At 40.7% G+C, this 14,874-nt stretch overlaps 1 protein-coding gene and 2 long non-coding RNA genes across 3 annotated transcripts; 1 reads left to right on the top strand and 2 right to left on the bottom strand.

The window, feature by feature from the left end:
* The first annotated feature begins 1,723 nt into the window (after window positions 1-1,723).
* On the top strand, window positions 1,724-7,851 carry LOC146961079 (uncharacterized). Its single transcript, XR_015035244.1, has 3 exons — window positions 1,724-1,842; window positions 2,463-2,482; window positions 7,720-7,851. It is a non-coding gene; the product is annotated as an uncharacterized LOC146961079 (long non-coding RNA).
* Window positions 7,527-9,666, bottom strand: LOC146961080 (uncharacterized). The gene is made up of 2 exons (XR_015035253.1): window positions 9,551-9,666; window positions 7,527-7,774 (listed from the first exon to the last, which is right to left on the bottom strand). It is a non-coding gene; the product is annotated as an uncharacterized LOC146961080 (long non-coding RNA).
* A 993-nt stretch (window positions 9,667-10,659) lies between these two features.
* LOC146961081 (uncharacterized) lies at window positions 10,660-14,347 on the bottom strand. Its single transcript, XM_085771608.1, has 8 exons — window positions 14,278-14,347; window positions 13,162-13,488; window positions 12,770-13,073; window positions 12,382-12,530; window positions 12,268-12,296; window positions 12,048-12,104; window positions 11,785-11,853; window positions 10,660-10,893 (listed from the first exon to the last, which is right to left on the bottom strand). The coding sequence occupies exons 1-8, from the start codon at window positions 14,345-14,347 to the stop codon at window positions 10,774-10,776; spliced, it is 1,125 nt and encodes a 374-aa protein (XP_085627734.1). The 3' UTR covers window positions 10,660-10,773.
* Window positions 14,348-14,874: the final 527 nt, after the last annotated feature.

Below are 14,874 nucleotides of genomic sequence, written 5' to 3' on the forward strand. Positions count from 1 at the left end.
CACACATCTGTCCTCTGATGATCCCATTAAACCTCATTCTATAACATTTCCATATTTCGCACATTCTGTGACATAAACTATAAACAGTTCTCTCGTCTGTAACAACATCTCTGTCCCGTCTGTCCGTCCTGGGTGAGGGATCCCTCCTCTGTCGCTCACCCTGAGCTTTCTCCTGGTTTTCCCTGTTAAAGGGGTTTTCTATGGAGTTTTTCCTCACAGGATGTTGTTACGATGCCATGTGAAGCCCTTTGAGACAAACTGTTTGTAAAAACGGGCTATACAAATAAAACTGCCTTGCCTTGCCTTGCCTATAGTCTCTGGTCTGATTCTAGCTGCTAACGATAATAAAAACAAGAGAAGATTAGTTCTGATTCAATGCTAATTTCATTGCCCCTTCAGAAACAAACCCCCTCTCCACTTCCTGGTTACTCCTCTGTGTATGTTAGCAACATATAGAAACGTGTCATATAGAGCAGCTGTCAGGAGAGACAGCTCACACATTTATCATGTTTATAAGTAATCAGCCCTACAAATAGATGACCCTTTTTGTTTTTAAATATATTTCATTATCATTATTCTATCTGTTGATATTAGGTGTTGATTGATATCTAGCAGATATATATGACTAAAAGGTCAAGAAAGCTCACAACACAAAGTTTATGTCTAAGTTCAATAAGTGCAATGATAAATCATGTGAAATAACCATGATTGAAAAATCATGATTATGGGTTTTTACTACAATGGAGCAGCTGAACTAGATAAATAGTAGTGTTACAGACAAATATGAAGCCTTTACAACATGATTATAGGAGCAACAGTAAGTATTACAGTAAGACACTAAGAATTAGACCAGAGGAATGAAGTTGTTTTTTTGTTTTTCACTCTCTAATGTTTCCTTGTAGTAGCCTAGGCTACTGTTAGTTTTCTCCTCATTTCATCCTTTTCTTTTACATGTTCAAAATAAAAAAACAACTAGGACCTACTCACTAACTAACAATCCACCAACCCTGATTTCTATCACATAGCCTAAATCCTGTAATAAATGTAAAGAAAATTAAAAAACATATTACAACAACTGTATGACTAACAGTGAGTTACATTCAACAATTTAGCACGTTAGTTTTTTTTTTGTTTTTTTTTAGCTCAAATCATATTATTGAAGATATAAAATCACAATAAAAACAGTTAAAATAGGACATACTATGGTTGAAGTCCTGTTGATTGGTTTAAACAGACTAATAATGTCACTTATCCAACACTATGAACCTACATTTACCAACAATTTAGCACGTTAGTTGTTCTTTTTTTTTTTGCTCAAATCATATTAACTTATTGAAGATATGAAATCACAATAAAAACAGTTAAAAGAGGACATACTGTGGTTGAAGTCCTGTTGATTGGTTTCAATGGACCAATAATGTCACTTATCCAACACAATGAACGCTACTAAAAAAGCCGTTACTAAAACTGACAGAGCAGTTAGTTGCCATAGGAACACCGACCGTTAGTTACTTGGTTAAAACTCACCGTTGTCTTCCACCGACCGGGGCTCCACACACACAGCGTCCGGTCTAAGAGGCTTTGGACGCGGACAGCAGCACGCAGCGATCCGCGGCAGCTCCTCATTCATCACACGGCGTCTCGGTGCCTCCAGCCCGGGCTCTGGAGTCTAGTTTCGGTCGGAGGAGGAGGCTTTAGTAACTTCACCTCCCTCCTCCTTTACCGCTACTGCTGCTGCTGCTGCTGCTGCTGGTCAAGCTAGCGACGGCTAACGGCCGCTGGGCGGGAAAGGCACAAGACTCCTCTTCAAAATAAAAGCGCTGCGTTTGTTGGAGATCCCACGTAAAACCAACGAGAGGAAGATGATGAATCCGTAAATCCACGGTAAGTTCATAAACACACCACTTCTTTTTTGTGTGTAGAGGATTGTAAGTGTAACAGTAAAAACGCCACCTTGTTGATTTTAACCGAGAGAATCCACGGCTCACTGACTAGATGCCGCCTTCTGCTTCTTTGCGTATGTCAACAGCGCCGCCATCTTGGGACGGGGTTTCTGACCGTAGATTATATACGTCTGACAAGCAGTCAGACACGATGAGACCCTTGTTGAACAAATGTCAGTGTATTCATGCATGTGGGTGTGTGTTTGAGTATATAAGTGTATGTTTAATACATTTTTAAAAAAAATGATAACATAAAAAAAATGTTTTTGTTGTATCACAAATATATGTCTGACATTTATAATTAACCAAACGGCTTGAAAATCGTTGAATGTTCAGTGAGTTGTGGCGATTTTAATCGTTGATAGACCTCTGCCTCTGTTGACTAATGCAGTAAGTAGACACGGCTTCTCCCGACCCAAGATGGCGGCCGCGTTGACATATCGTTCCAATGGACAGCACAGCAGCGTCAGAAACGGCATCTATTTGTATACATCTATCTATGGCGTATAATAACGAGAGGAAGAATCCGTAAATCCACGGTAAGTTCATGAATACATCCTTTCTTTGTGTGTGTAGAGAGGATAAAATGCATCAGTAAAAGGTAAAAACGCCACCATGTTGATATTAACCGAGCGAATCCAATCCACGGCTTAGTAAAAGGTAGCGTTTTTATTTTGAAAATCCCACCCGGAAGCTGTGCTGCTGTAGCTCCTCTGTGCTCCGTCTCTCTACACTGCGGGGGCCGCCGTTGCCTCCCACCTCCTCCCCGGGCCGGGATAATGACCTCCTCCTCCTCGGTGCATTCCTCGGTGTCGGGTCGACTACCTCCTCCTCCTCCTCCCGGCGGAGACCGTCTTCATCCTGGGGAGTAACGAAGGCCGCTCCGGCGCCTCACATGGTTCAATCATTACGGATAAAATAAAAACAACGAATCCTCCTGATGCGCCGACCGACCGTCCTCTGCTCCGTTAGTTAGTATCCTCGACGTTCCTCGGCTTCCCATTGGTCCCAGCCAACAAAGAGGGGCGGGGCCCAAGAGGAGGCGCTACCATATTTGGAAGCGACGGCCGTCTGTGATTGGTTGACTTTGATGGACGAAGGCGTCAACAAGTGATATATCTGCAACAAATGGGATTTTTTTTTCTGTCTCTGCAGCTGCAACTGTTGATTATTATTTTATTTTTTTTGGGCACATTTAGTCTTTTTTTAAGGTGCATGACGAGGTGCGTTCACTGTCACAACAGAATATGTAAATGAACAGCTTAATAATAATAATAATAATATTGTGTGCTCAATTCATATTGAGACAGGCATGTCGGCACAGCAGAAGACGATAGAATTTGTAATTTTTATGTGACATCCAAGAGGTGGAGAATGAAATTCATTTTGTGTTCTACTGTCCTTTCTATGACTCTGTAAGACAAAAATTGTTTAGTAAGGTAGATCAACATAACCAATTTGTGTGGTTGGATGATGCTGAGAAGCTAAAACATCTTTTTCAGTTGAATATATTTGCATTTTCTTTATTTCTTGAAAAGGCTTGGGCAATGATGAGACGAAGTGCGATTATATAGTTGAGTACTGAAAGTAATCTTAAATTGTTTATTTATGTGTCACACCTGTGTGGCAGGTAAAGGAAGGACTGTCTAGTCTTTTTTTTTCTTGTATTTGTCATTAAATGTGTCTTGTAATCCCATATGGGATGGGCCAAGGTGGTGGCATGACAAAAATAAATATTCATTCATTCATTCATTCAATCTTAATGACAAGATAATAATGTAGCAGCAAATGAAAATGGAAACAGGTGATAGAAAACGTTTTTATTAAAAGCTTCAAATGCTGTAAATATTGACATCTACATTATATAAACACAGATATGGGATGATAATCTAAATCTTATAAAATACATACCCTGAGAAAAGAATAACTCTTAAACCTAAAAGTAGCACTCAATAATATAGCCTATCATATAATATATTACTTTAACGTACCTGACAGCAAGTTCTTATAGCTTTATGCAGCATGTTAATATGTTAATACCTCATGAATACTGTCCTATCACCTTTACAATGCAGCAGTAACTTAACTTGGCTTACAGCGCCCTCTTATGGATAAAACATTTTACAACAACAATGCAGAAAAAGTAACAGCTGGATGAAGTTGTGCATCTGTATCAGAAGTGGTGCAATATAGCAGAATAAATAATGAGCTAGATCATGGGGTTATGGTCAGAAATAGTCTGCAGGATTGATTTATACAGAGATTCTCATTTGCTGACTCATTTATTCCCATCTCCATTAAGTTATTTAACAAAAACAAAAGCAATAGCACTTTATGAAATAAAAGCAACAGCACTTTATGATTCCCTCGCCATGGTTCGTCTACTTACTTACTCCCTTCATGGGACAATAAAATATACTTTAACTTTAACTTAACATTTATAAAAAAAATAAAATAAATGTGAGATACTCGTACATGGTTGTTTTCCCACCAGAAAGCCTTATCTACCTCTATAGAACTGTAAATGCACTGTTGTTGTGGTGCGTCATCATTTGTTTGGTTAGTTGATGCTGGCGTAGACGTGGGGGGGGTCATCTGAGGGACACGTGGGGGGGTCATCTGAGGGAGCGTTGGCCAGGCTGTAGATCACTACATTATCACCACCATGGACCTACACAGGGGTGGGGGTGGGGGATAGGGACAACATGACACACAAATAACACAGGACACGATGTGGAACAGTTCTCCAGAGTTACACAAGGAAAGATGTCGCTGTGTCTCCATGTTTAATGTCTGACCGACTGCTCACCGTGTTACTGCTGCTGGGGGGGACGGTGATGGACTCGTAGGACACGTTATCTTCATTCTAGACAGAGAAAACACATCACAGTAACTCAGTCCACAACGTCACTGTTACAGTCTAGGAATTGACCGATACCAAAAGCCAAAGGAGTGCGTTTTAAAAACAAATGGATGTTTAAAAAACATCCGATACCAATTGACCCATTGTCAAGTCCCGCCTTCCACGGTTACTGTTGCTAGGTTGGACAAACAATTGCCACGGAAGGGTTAACTCCCATTGGAAACCATTGAAAATGAGGCAGATTTAAATTGCTTGTAAGGAAAATTTGAATTAACTTATACATCAGAAAAATAGAAGACAGACGTGGCTAAAGAGCGATTGAACGGGCATTACATGACCTTTACGAAAAGTGGGAAAAATCATTGTTTTGGACACTCACTAGCTAGTAGCTAACGATGCTAGCTAACGTTAGCTACAAGCTAACGCTAGCTACAAGCTAATGCTTAATCTCAGCCGATCTTCCATTTCTCCTCGTAAAACGGTAATGTTACGTTTGCTAGATAACTTTGAAGGTTAAAGTAATATGTAATAGGCTAAGTATGTTTATTGATGTCTTGGGTTTGGGGAATGGGATAAAAATGACTCCGGGAATACGTTCCGGATATCGTGAGTCGCTATTGCAGGTACCCCAGGCACACATTTTAACCATATTGAAAAATTAAAAAGTAGTTTTTGCCGAAAAAATTGCTGTCTACCTATCTCATTTCATAGGGTTTCATCCCAGGGTTGTCCAACCTTAGAACGCTGCGCAACACGTGACATGCCAGACTGCGCAGACCAATCAGAAGGCCAACAAAGGGCCAATTATCGAAAAAATGCCAGATATCGGCCAATATTATCTGCCATGCCGATAATTGATCGATCCCTATTACAGTCGTGGCTCTTACAGGATGTCTCGTAGGTCTGAAGTGAAGTTGTGCTTCTATTTGTATTGTCAGTGTTATACTGAAGGTGTTGCAGTGTGTTAAGCTTGTGTTGTTATCTGCAGCTCAGTCCCTGCAGAAACAGTTCACTGAGCTCCTGACAAGTCATGAATATGGATGTTTCCAGGTCAGAGCTGTGGAAAAGATCTGTGAAGGCTGCCAGGAAGAAACTGATTCAGCTCTGTTTGACTTCACACTCGGAGCTCGGAGCAGAATCGCTCCACACAAAAAGTAAACAAAGTGGCACCTGAAGAGTTTTCTTTGACTGTTGTAAACTTGTAACTGTTGATCATCATGTTTGAAACTCACCTTGTTTCTGCCTGAAAAGACAAAGAAAAGTTTCAGTGAAAAGTTATTTCTTTAAAAGAAAAAAAATCTTAACATATTGATGATCATTTCATCTGTGCAGCACATTCACACCTTTGTTCCTGTTCCTCCTCTTCTTCCTCCTGATGATGAAGACCACCCACACTGTCATCATGACGAGTGCAGCTAAAACCAGAGCAGCGATGATGGACCCCCAGTTCCCACCTGCAGACACAGTGAAGACCTTGTTCTGCTCACAAACATCTGTCTACAAACATACAGCTGCCTTTCCTGGCTCACACATCTGGACTGACCGACTGAGTGATCGTATTTGATCATATTAAATTGTATTTTATATTTTTTTAATTGTTTTTAATTCTCTATTCTCTGTAGGAATTTCAGGACATCCACAGCACTTCAACTGTGTGAGGCTTTAATCTTTTTTTCCTTTCTTGTTTCTCCTCTTTTCCTGTCACGGTCACTGCTGATTTTGATATAACAGAGGTACTTTTGTTTCCTTTATTTTTGTTTTGTGTTATTGTACTTGAGCTTGTATGTATGTTCTTCATTAAGTCAGTATTTTGTCCCTCTTAGCATATTTCCTTGTATTGGTTTTCTATGGTTCTTCTATGTACTTTTCATGTGTCTTTTTTTTTCTCTTTTTTAATTTTTACAACAACCTGCCTGGGACACTAGATGGAAATTAGCCATGGCTATAATCTGACATATTTACATAGTAGCGTAAATAGTGGGAAATGTGTCCCTTTTGAGACATTTTGCATTTGTCCCGTCTTCCCCTCAATAAACTACCTTGTTTTCACTCACCTGTGTTTTTGGAGTCTGTACCTGGGTCTTGTATTTCTCCCCTAACCGTGACAGAGAGGTTGTTTATATTTAGATACTACAGATGTACCTGTTGGCTTGTCTGATGTTGTCTCCTTGTCTCCAGATGTTGAAGTTTTCTTTCCTGTTAAAGAGAAAGAAAATCCCTAAAATGAGCGACTGCAGTTTGTCAGATCAGGAACAGATCTTCATGTTCTCTATGTTTCTCACCTGACGACCGAGGGCTGAAGGAGAACTGCTGTTTGTTCTTAGAGGAGTTGCCCATCACTTCACATTTCAGGAAGTCATTGGAGTTGTTTGATATGAAATGAGTGTTTAAAAAGCTGACAGTGGCTGAGCAGCCAGACTGTGATGTCTTCATGTCTCTGTGATCTTTAGCAATAGGGTTACTTCCAAACAGCCACATCACTTTGTCTTTACAGTTATTCCGTGCAGACACAGAGCACTTTAATATCACGTTCTCTCCGACCTCCTGTTTAGTCACTGATGGAGACAATGAGAGAGAAATGAGCTTCATTACTGTAATAATCAGAATGACTGAGAAGATCCAGTGTTTTGTTAACTCATAGTTTGATGGAAATACTCACTGGTGACAACAGCCAGATCAACTTGAGAGAGTGGACGTTGTCGTCGTCCTGATGTGTCGACCTGGCTGCAGCTGTAGAGACTAGCGTTCTCACGTGAGACGTTCTTCAGAACCAGAGAACAGTTCTCTGTGAGTCTCAGTCTGTCTGACTTAGTCTGACCCCGTACAACCAGGTCTACAGATGACTCTATTGACTCTAAGAGGGCCCAGTTTGTACCGGCACATTTAACCTGATGATCTCTGATGTTTCCACAGGGCAGAGTGGCTTCATCTCCATCTCTGACGACAACCAGCTCCTGTCCAGTGACAGCTGAGGAGAAGACGAGAGAGAAACATGAGGAAGGAACTGAAGAAGACGACTGACAGGTTGAGTTACATCAGGATCCTCTCAGATACAACAACAGCAGCAGTGAAGATGTTTTTGTGGAGCCTCCTCAAGGTAGGAGAGATCGAGTTGATTCTTCATAAATAAATAAAGATATAATCTACGTATTGTGCATGTTTACTTAGGTGGAAACAATGATGTTCTTTAATACACACTGAGTATTTCATCTTCAAACTTAAAGGTTGTATTTCACACTGTGACCAGCAGATGTCGTAGTAGTGTAACATGAAGCATCACAAACTAACTTTGAAATGGTTCGATGCTTCATGACACTTCAGTTTACAATCAGTAAAAATACATATACAAAATAATCAGTGTTGGGCATGTTACTTTTAAAAGGTAATTACTTATAGTTACTAGTTACTCTCTCCAAAAGAGTGACTCAGCTGGTAACTGAATTGCTGCATTTTATTAGTAACTTATTACCAGGAAAAGTAACTATTGTGTTACTTTTTTATAGAAAGCTCAAATATGTCAAATTATTTGGACTCACCCCTCTAACCTCCTGCTGATGGACTGAAAAAGTGTATAACATTCACTTTAACTGGTGTATTACTTCGTGACTGATTGAGTCAAATAACGCCGCATCACTAAAAGTACATATACAAAGTAATCTGTGTTGGGCACATTACTTTTAAAGGGTAATTAGTTATAGTTACTAGTTACTTTATCCAAAAAAGTAGATGAGCTAGTAACTGAATTACTGCATTTTATTAGTAACTTATATATAGGAAAAGTAACTAGGGATGTGAATGTGTACTAAAATATGTACACGTGTAAATGGTGCAATGCTTTCCATTTAAACATGTACACGGTAGGGTTGGCTGAATGGAGTGAAAAAATGTGTATATAATATACACTTTAACTGGTATATTACTTTGAGACCGGACTTCTTGGAACGGGGCGTTTTATTGTCAGTAACGGGGTAAACAGTAACTTTTTTCAGTTACTCGTTAGTGAAAAAAGTAGTGCAGTGAGTAATGCTGTTATTTTATAATGTCGTTATTCTTATTACTGAAAACAATTACCTAATAAACATTTAATCTGGTTTAAATGAACACAACTACTCTCATTATCACAGTTTCTCCTTTGTCTCACTTCTGGTTCCCAAATGTAAAACTGGTCCCCACAGGGTGAGTGATATGTCAGGTCACATACACTCAACACAGCACTATACTCCCCTCCCCCCACACACTTAGTTTGCTCCAGTGACATGACATCACCGACCATGTCATCAGAGTATGAAAACAGCGAGTGTTTGGGCACTTCCTCCTACGCCCTCTGCAGCACATGGTGTGTGTGTGTGTAGTGAGTAACCAACAGCCAAAGTGTTAATCATCGAAAAATCGTATGTGTAAACGTAACTTCACTAAATCCACTGTTGTGTGTGTTTCATTTTGACGGGTTGTGATGAGCAGGTGATGATGTCACTGCTGTAACCAAACAAACAGCTGATAAATGATCAAACTGTTCGATTTATATCCATAATAATAATGATGATGATAATATGAACCGATTAATGAGAGATAAAAGTAATAGTTTCCTCACTCATTTTGTCACATTGACTCAGACCTGCTCTCCCAGACGCCACTGAACTCACCACGTTAAAACGAAACAGCACAAAGCTACATGCTAGTGCTAATACTAGCCTCATTCGTGTCAGTAAACCTTTATGAAGTCCCCTCCTGTACGTGTACTCACCTGTAAACTGAAGCATCAGCATCACGTTTAAAGACGTTTTCATCCACTTTAGTCCAGCCATCGTTCCTCTGCTGTCCGTCCCGTCTTTTCTGCCTTCTCTCGTCTCTGTATGACTCCTGAATGCAGCGTTTCCTTCTCATGAACCCTCCGTCGGTTTCCTCATTGTGACCTTGTTCCTCTTTTTATGTCGTCTTTTTTCTAAGTAGAGTTTCAACACTCTGTATTTTTTTTTCATGAGCTGTGAAAGCTTCCCCTTTTTTGTTGCGCAACTGAACTCAGCGTTAACTCTGTGTTTCCGGGATGTTGGCAGTTGACGCTCTGAGGTTAACCTGTGCTGTTAACCTGTTGTTAGTTCATCATCTGTTACCATGGTGATTTACCTTGACCACAAAGGAAAGGAAGTTCTTCATGTTGCTGTTTTTTAAAATCCTGCAGGTGACGTTAATATGTTCGGTTTCCCACAACTACCATTCATTCAGTAAGAAATCAATTAGAGGTCAAATAACAATCTAATCAGTTTTATTTATTTATTTATACACAAAGAAAGCACAATCAGAAAAATAACCTTAAATCTCTATAACAAGCACTAGATCCTTCATAACTGCCCTGTTTGTTCAGGTAAACGTCTGTCACTGATCTCACACAATCTTGAGAAAATGATGAAGATGAGGGAGGTTCCTCCTCCTCTTCACTTTGTCTGCACAAAAAGGTTTTTCTTTACAACAACAAACATCATCATGAAAATGAAACCCATAAATCTACACTGACATTTAACTTAAATGGCTTCAAGGCCAAACAATGCTACACATAAGATCCACATTATTATCAGAAGCTACATCAACTTACTTACTTTCTTACAATAAACAAAAACCGTATAAATATACCAGAATTTTTTTTTTTTACATCAACAAACAGATAAAAGTCTCTAAAAGTCCTGGATTTCCTGCTTAAACAAGCCCCGCCCCTCAAGTACGCTTGAACATAACATCCTCATTGGAGGTAAAGTACCATCCACACACAACAGATCCTCAAGTATAACTCATATCATTAACTATAAATATCATCATTATACACAAAGATATACAGTAAGTTACTATTAAACACTCTCTGGACATCTGAACAGTAGAAACAATCTCCCTGTGATGACCAACACACATCAGTGCCTTCCAGTGGTTTCCGTATTTGTCATCAATGTGAGATCAATATATTGATATGATGGGCAACTATTCTTCGGCGTTAGATTTATTTGGTTTGTTGACGGTGGCGTAGACGTCACTGGGACCAGCGGAGGAAGTTTTCACGGTGCTGTAGGTCACTGTATCATCGTCGTCTCCGGCCTGAACCTTAAGAGCAAAACAAAACATAAAATTTACATGATGAAAAAATACAATATCTGTCTTTTGTTTTTGCGATTCTCATAACAGGTCAAGTATTTCAGGGTTGAGGTAACATGAGCATGAGATTGGGTGCCATGTCATAATTCCGACATCCCAATAGTCCAAAAATTACCCATTATTCCGAGATCTCAATGTTTCGACACCCCATTTTTACGACCATATTAAACCCATTGTTCCGACGTCCCATTGTTACGAATTTGTTGCAATACATGATTATAGAGAGAGAATTAAACACTGTGACCTCCTGTTATAAACTCTGGTGCAAGTTGTGTGTAAGTGACGAGCTGGAGTCTGGGTTGTTTGGGGAGCTCTCCATGGTGCTGACCGGCACAATGATGGGTTATGGGATATGGGATGTGGGTTATGGTTAGGATTAGGATTAGGGTTTGGTTAGGCACAATAACATTGTCTGATGTACAACGTGCACGGGCACAGGTTTGAACTTGTATCAGATACTGATGGTCAGGGTTAGAAACATTGAGATCTCAGAATAATTTTTGGAATTATGACATGGCACCCAATCTCATGCTCATCTTCTCAACCCTGGATTACTTAACCCTTTGTCACTTTGGGAAGTTACTAATCTCCGACCCACAGAGAGTCCATGGGTTTTGACAGAACCACTGCTTCAGGTCTGTTCTCAGGATCCTCTCTCTAAATCTTCTGGTCAAAATGTTTCAGCTGCATTCTGTATTTAGTACTGATTAGCAAGTCTTAGCATGCTATGTGGCTAGTTAGCATTCAGCTGAAGCTACCACTGTGTGGCCTCACAGAGCTGCTAACAGGACTGTGACTTCATTCACCACCAGCACCAGTTCAACCAGTCAGACGGCTCACCTTGGCTGGACTCTTGCTGTTCTTGGTGTAGCTGACGGAGGCGTAGGCGACTCCATCTTCAGGATCAGCCTGCACAGACACAACAACACAAACACAGCTCAGACACATGTGAGTCTGTTGAGGCGGCGGGTTGTGTAACTTTACTTCCCCTTTTCTGTCACAGTGTGAAGTTGGACTCAAACCGTGTCACGTGCTGCTGAACCACACAGGACTAATGTACAGTCAGACTGGGTGAGTTTGTACTGGGTGTAGTGGGATCTCACCGTGTCCTGACTGGTCTGAGGAGCCGGTTCAGTCTCTGCAGGGTTTAAACTCAGCCTCTGGAAACACAGTCAATTTTCCAGTTACACCACAGGGCACACGTTATAGAGCACAGTGCAAACTGTTCTTTACAGGTTCATTCAAACAAAGTGTTTTACAGAACAGTTGTTGCACAGGTTGATCTAATAGAATCGAAGCTAATCACTGAATGTGAAAACTCACTGTGCTGTCGTGTGTCTGTGTTTTGTTCCCTGAAAAAAAGAAAAGATAATTGACTTCAGCTTCACTAAAACTGAAGGTTTAATTAAAATGTCTTGTTTGTGATGTTTCTCTCACCTTTACTTTTCTTCCTCCTGATCAGGGCTACAGCGATTATTAAGAGCAAGGCTAAACTCACAACCACAACGACGTACTTCCACCAACTACCTGAAGAGAGATGTAGAAACAAATGGTTTGTTTTCTGTTGGTGTAAAAACACTATGGAATCACATCATGTCAAAGGATCAATAATGAAGCTAAAGCTTGAGGTCAGAGATGGTGAGAAGACGATAGGTAAGATGTGAAGTCTCCACCTGGTTTAGCTGTTTTTCTGTCTTCATCTGGTTTCGCTGTTGCTCCGTCTCCCTTTGAATCCACTGAATGTGAATGAAGATAAAACAGAAACAACAGAAGATGAGAAGACGTGTTAAAGCTGTGTAAAGATGACGTCGTCTTCAAACTTCACTTCCATCTAATGAACAAACCTGTGTCTGACTCACCTGAGGCCTCAGGGAAGGTGAACACGTCTATCATGTTACCACTGTTTAAATATGTCACTCCACACTTGAAGAACTCTTTATACTTTGACTTGTGATGAAGATCAGACAAGGTAAATGTCACACTGGCTGAACAGTAATAAGAGCTATTGTCCGTGATGGTGTAACCAGCCCAAGGTCCCTGATACAGCCACTTCAATGAGTACAAACACCTTCCATATGTAAACAGAGAGCAGTAGAGTTGGACCACGTCAACGTTCTTCTGTTCAGTCACTGTGGAGACGGAGAAATGAGCTTCATCACTGTAATAATCAGAATGACTGAGATGATTCAGTGTTTTATAACAAACTGTTTCACTCACTGTTAAATAAAGAGAGATAAACCAGAGCATCTGATACTTGTCGTTGTCCTGATGTGTCGACCTGACTGCAGCCGTACAGACCAACATCCTCACGTGAGACATTCTTCAGAACCAGAGCACAGTTCTCTGTGAAATTCAGTCTGTGTGATCGATCCTGAGCTCTCTGACCAATTTGCCCCCGTGAATACAGCTCCACTGGTGTGGAATCAGACTTGAAGGACCAGGTGGTACCACTACATTTACTCTGACGATCTCTGATGTTTCTACAGGGCAGAGTGGCTTCACTTCCAAGCCTGAAGGTCAGATAGGAAACCTGTCCAGTGACAGCTGAGGAGAAGACGAGAGAAAAAAGTGAATGATGTTAGTGATTTCACCTTCACAAGGTCAAAACTGTTGTTGTGAAGACCTTGACCTTTGACCTGCAGCCACCAAAGTCTAATCAGTTCATCCTTGAGTCAGAGTAAATGTTTGTACACAATGTGAACGAAAAACAAGATGGAGGAATGAAAACAAAATGGCCGCTGTTTGGACTGGTGCTGACGTGGTGGAGTAAAAATTGATCAGAGAAAATCCAACTCAACCTTAAACAGCTGTATAAATTGTTTTTCATCGTCCCTCTGATTTGACCTGCAGCTCTGTCTCCTGACAGTCATAACACAGGAATGGAATACCGCCGAGCAACAAAACCAGACTACGGGTTGTAGCAACCTGCTGCTCAGACGACCTGAGGACTAGTTAATTACAGGACAGTCTGAAATATCCAACTCCATCACGTCCTCCAACACATCCACTCCAAGGGATGCAGGGACACAACTAAGAGCCTCCAGATAGTCTCCGCACTCTCATTCAATCAAATACAAGCATGCTATATAGGTTGTCATGGAGACACAGCTTGTGGGAGGGCACAGTAGGAAAATCAAATATACAGAATGTGTCTCTGTGCTGGGACAGAACCAGCTGCAGCTGAACTGGATCGTCACCGACTCAGAGCAGAACCACAGTCTTTTAAAGCTACATTAAAGTGTAAAAGGCAAACCACACCCTCAGCTGTTGTAAGACTGAAGCTGCCGTAGGTTCTGATGTATCTGTTCTGTGTCGTGTTGAGTGAGTCCTCACCTGTCACCTGAAGACCCAGCATCACAAAAAAAGACATTTTTATCCATCTAGTCCATCTGAGTTGAGCCATCGTGTTCCCGTCTCCTTCGACTGACAGATGAACTAAGGCTTCTTTAAGAGGCGTTTACTTCCCTTTTTTATGGCACTTCCTTGTACTGACTCAAGTTCTTTCTTTTTTTTGTCTCTCAGTCGCTGAAGTGACGTCATAGAGACTCCAGCTCTGAGCTGTAGTGAATGTCACAACATCAACAATCCAGATGTTTTACAGCTCAGGATCAAACATTAGAAACACTGACATGAGCTGATTTCACCAGCACTCACTCATCAACCCTGCAATGTTTACATCGTTGTAAAAACGAGGAAGTAGTTGCACATGTACTATTATGACATGACATTATTGACATGGCCAAAACTCGGGAGGATATGGCAAAGTTAAACGCGGCGAAGGCTGCAGAGGAGATGGATGAATAAAAGAAAAAGGCAAAAAAAAAAGGCCTCTCACACCATCACAACAAATAATAAGCTCACTGGACTTTGCACTCTGTCGATTGGACCATTCTGTGACTTTGTGACATTCCAAGCTACAAGATGAGACTG

This window comes from Trachurus japonicus, chromosome 24, assembly GCF_045865225.1.
Source record: "Trachurus japonicus isolate A0001 chromosome 24, Traja_1.0".
Taxonomy (NCBI): domain Eukaryota; kingdom Metazoa; phylum Chordata; class Actinopteri; order Carangiformes; family Carangidae; genus Trachurus; species Trachurus japonicus.

Bases quoted from the DNA above. Each gene is read 5' to 3' on its own strand.
- LOC146961081 (XM_085771608.1), bottom strand. From the start codon at position 14,347: ATGGCTCAACTCAGATGGACTAGATGGATAAAAATGTCTTTTTTTGTG. The intron at 12,531-12,769 runs GTGAAGTTTGAA...GACATGATGTGA, and splicing joins GGTTTGTTCATTAGATGGAA to TTCCATAGTGTTTTTACACC. The intron at 12,297-12,381 runs GTGAGAGAAACA...TCTTTTTTTCAG, and splicing joins CAGGAGGAAGAAAAGTAAAG to GGAACAAAACACAGACACAC.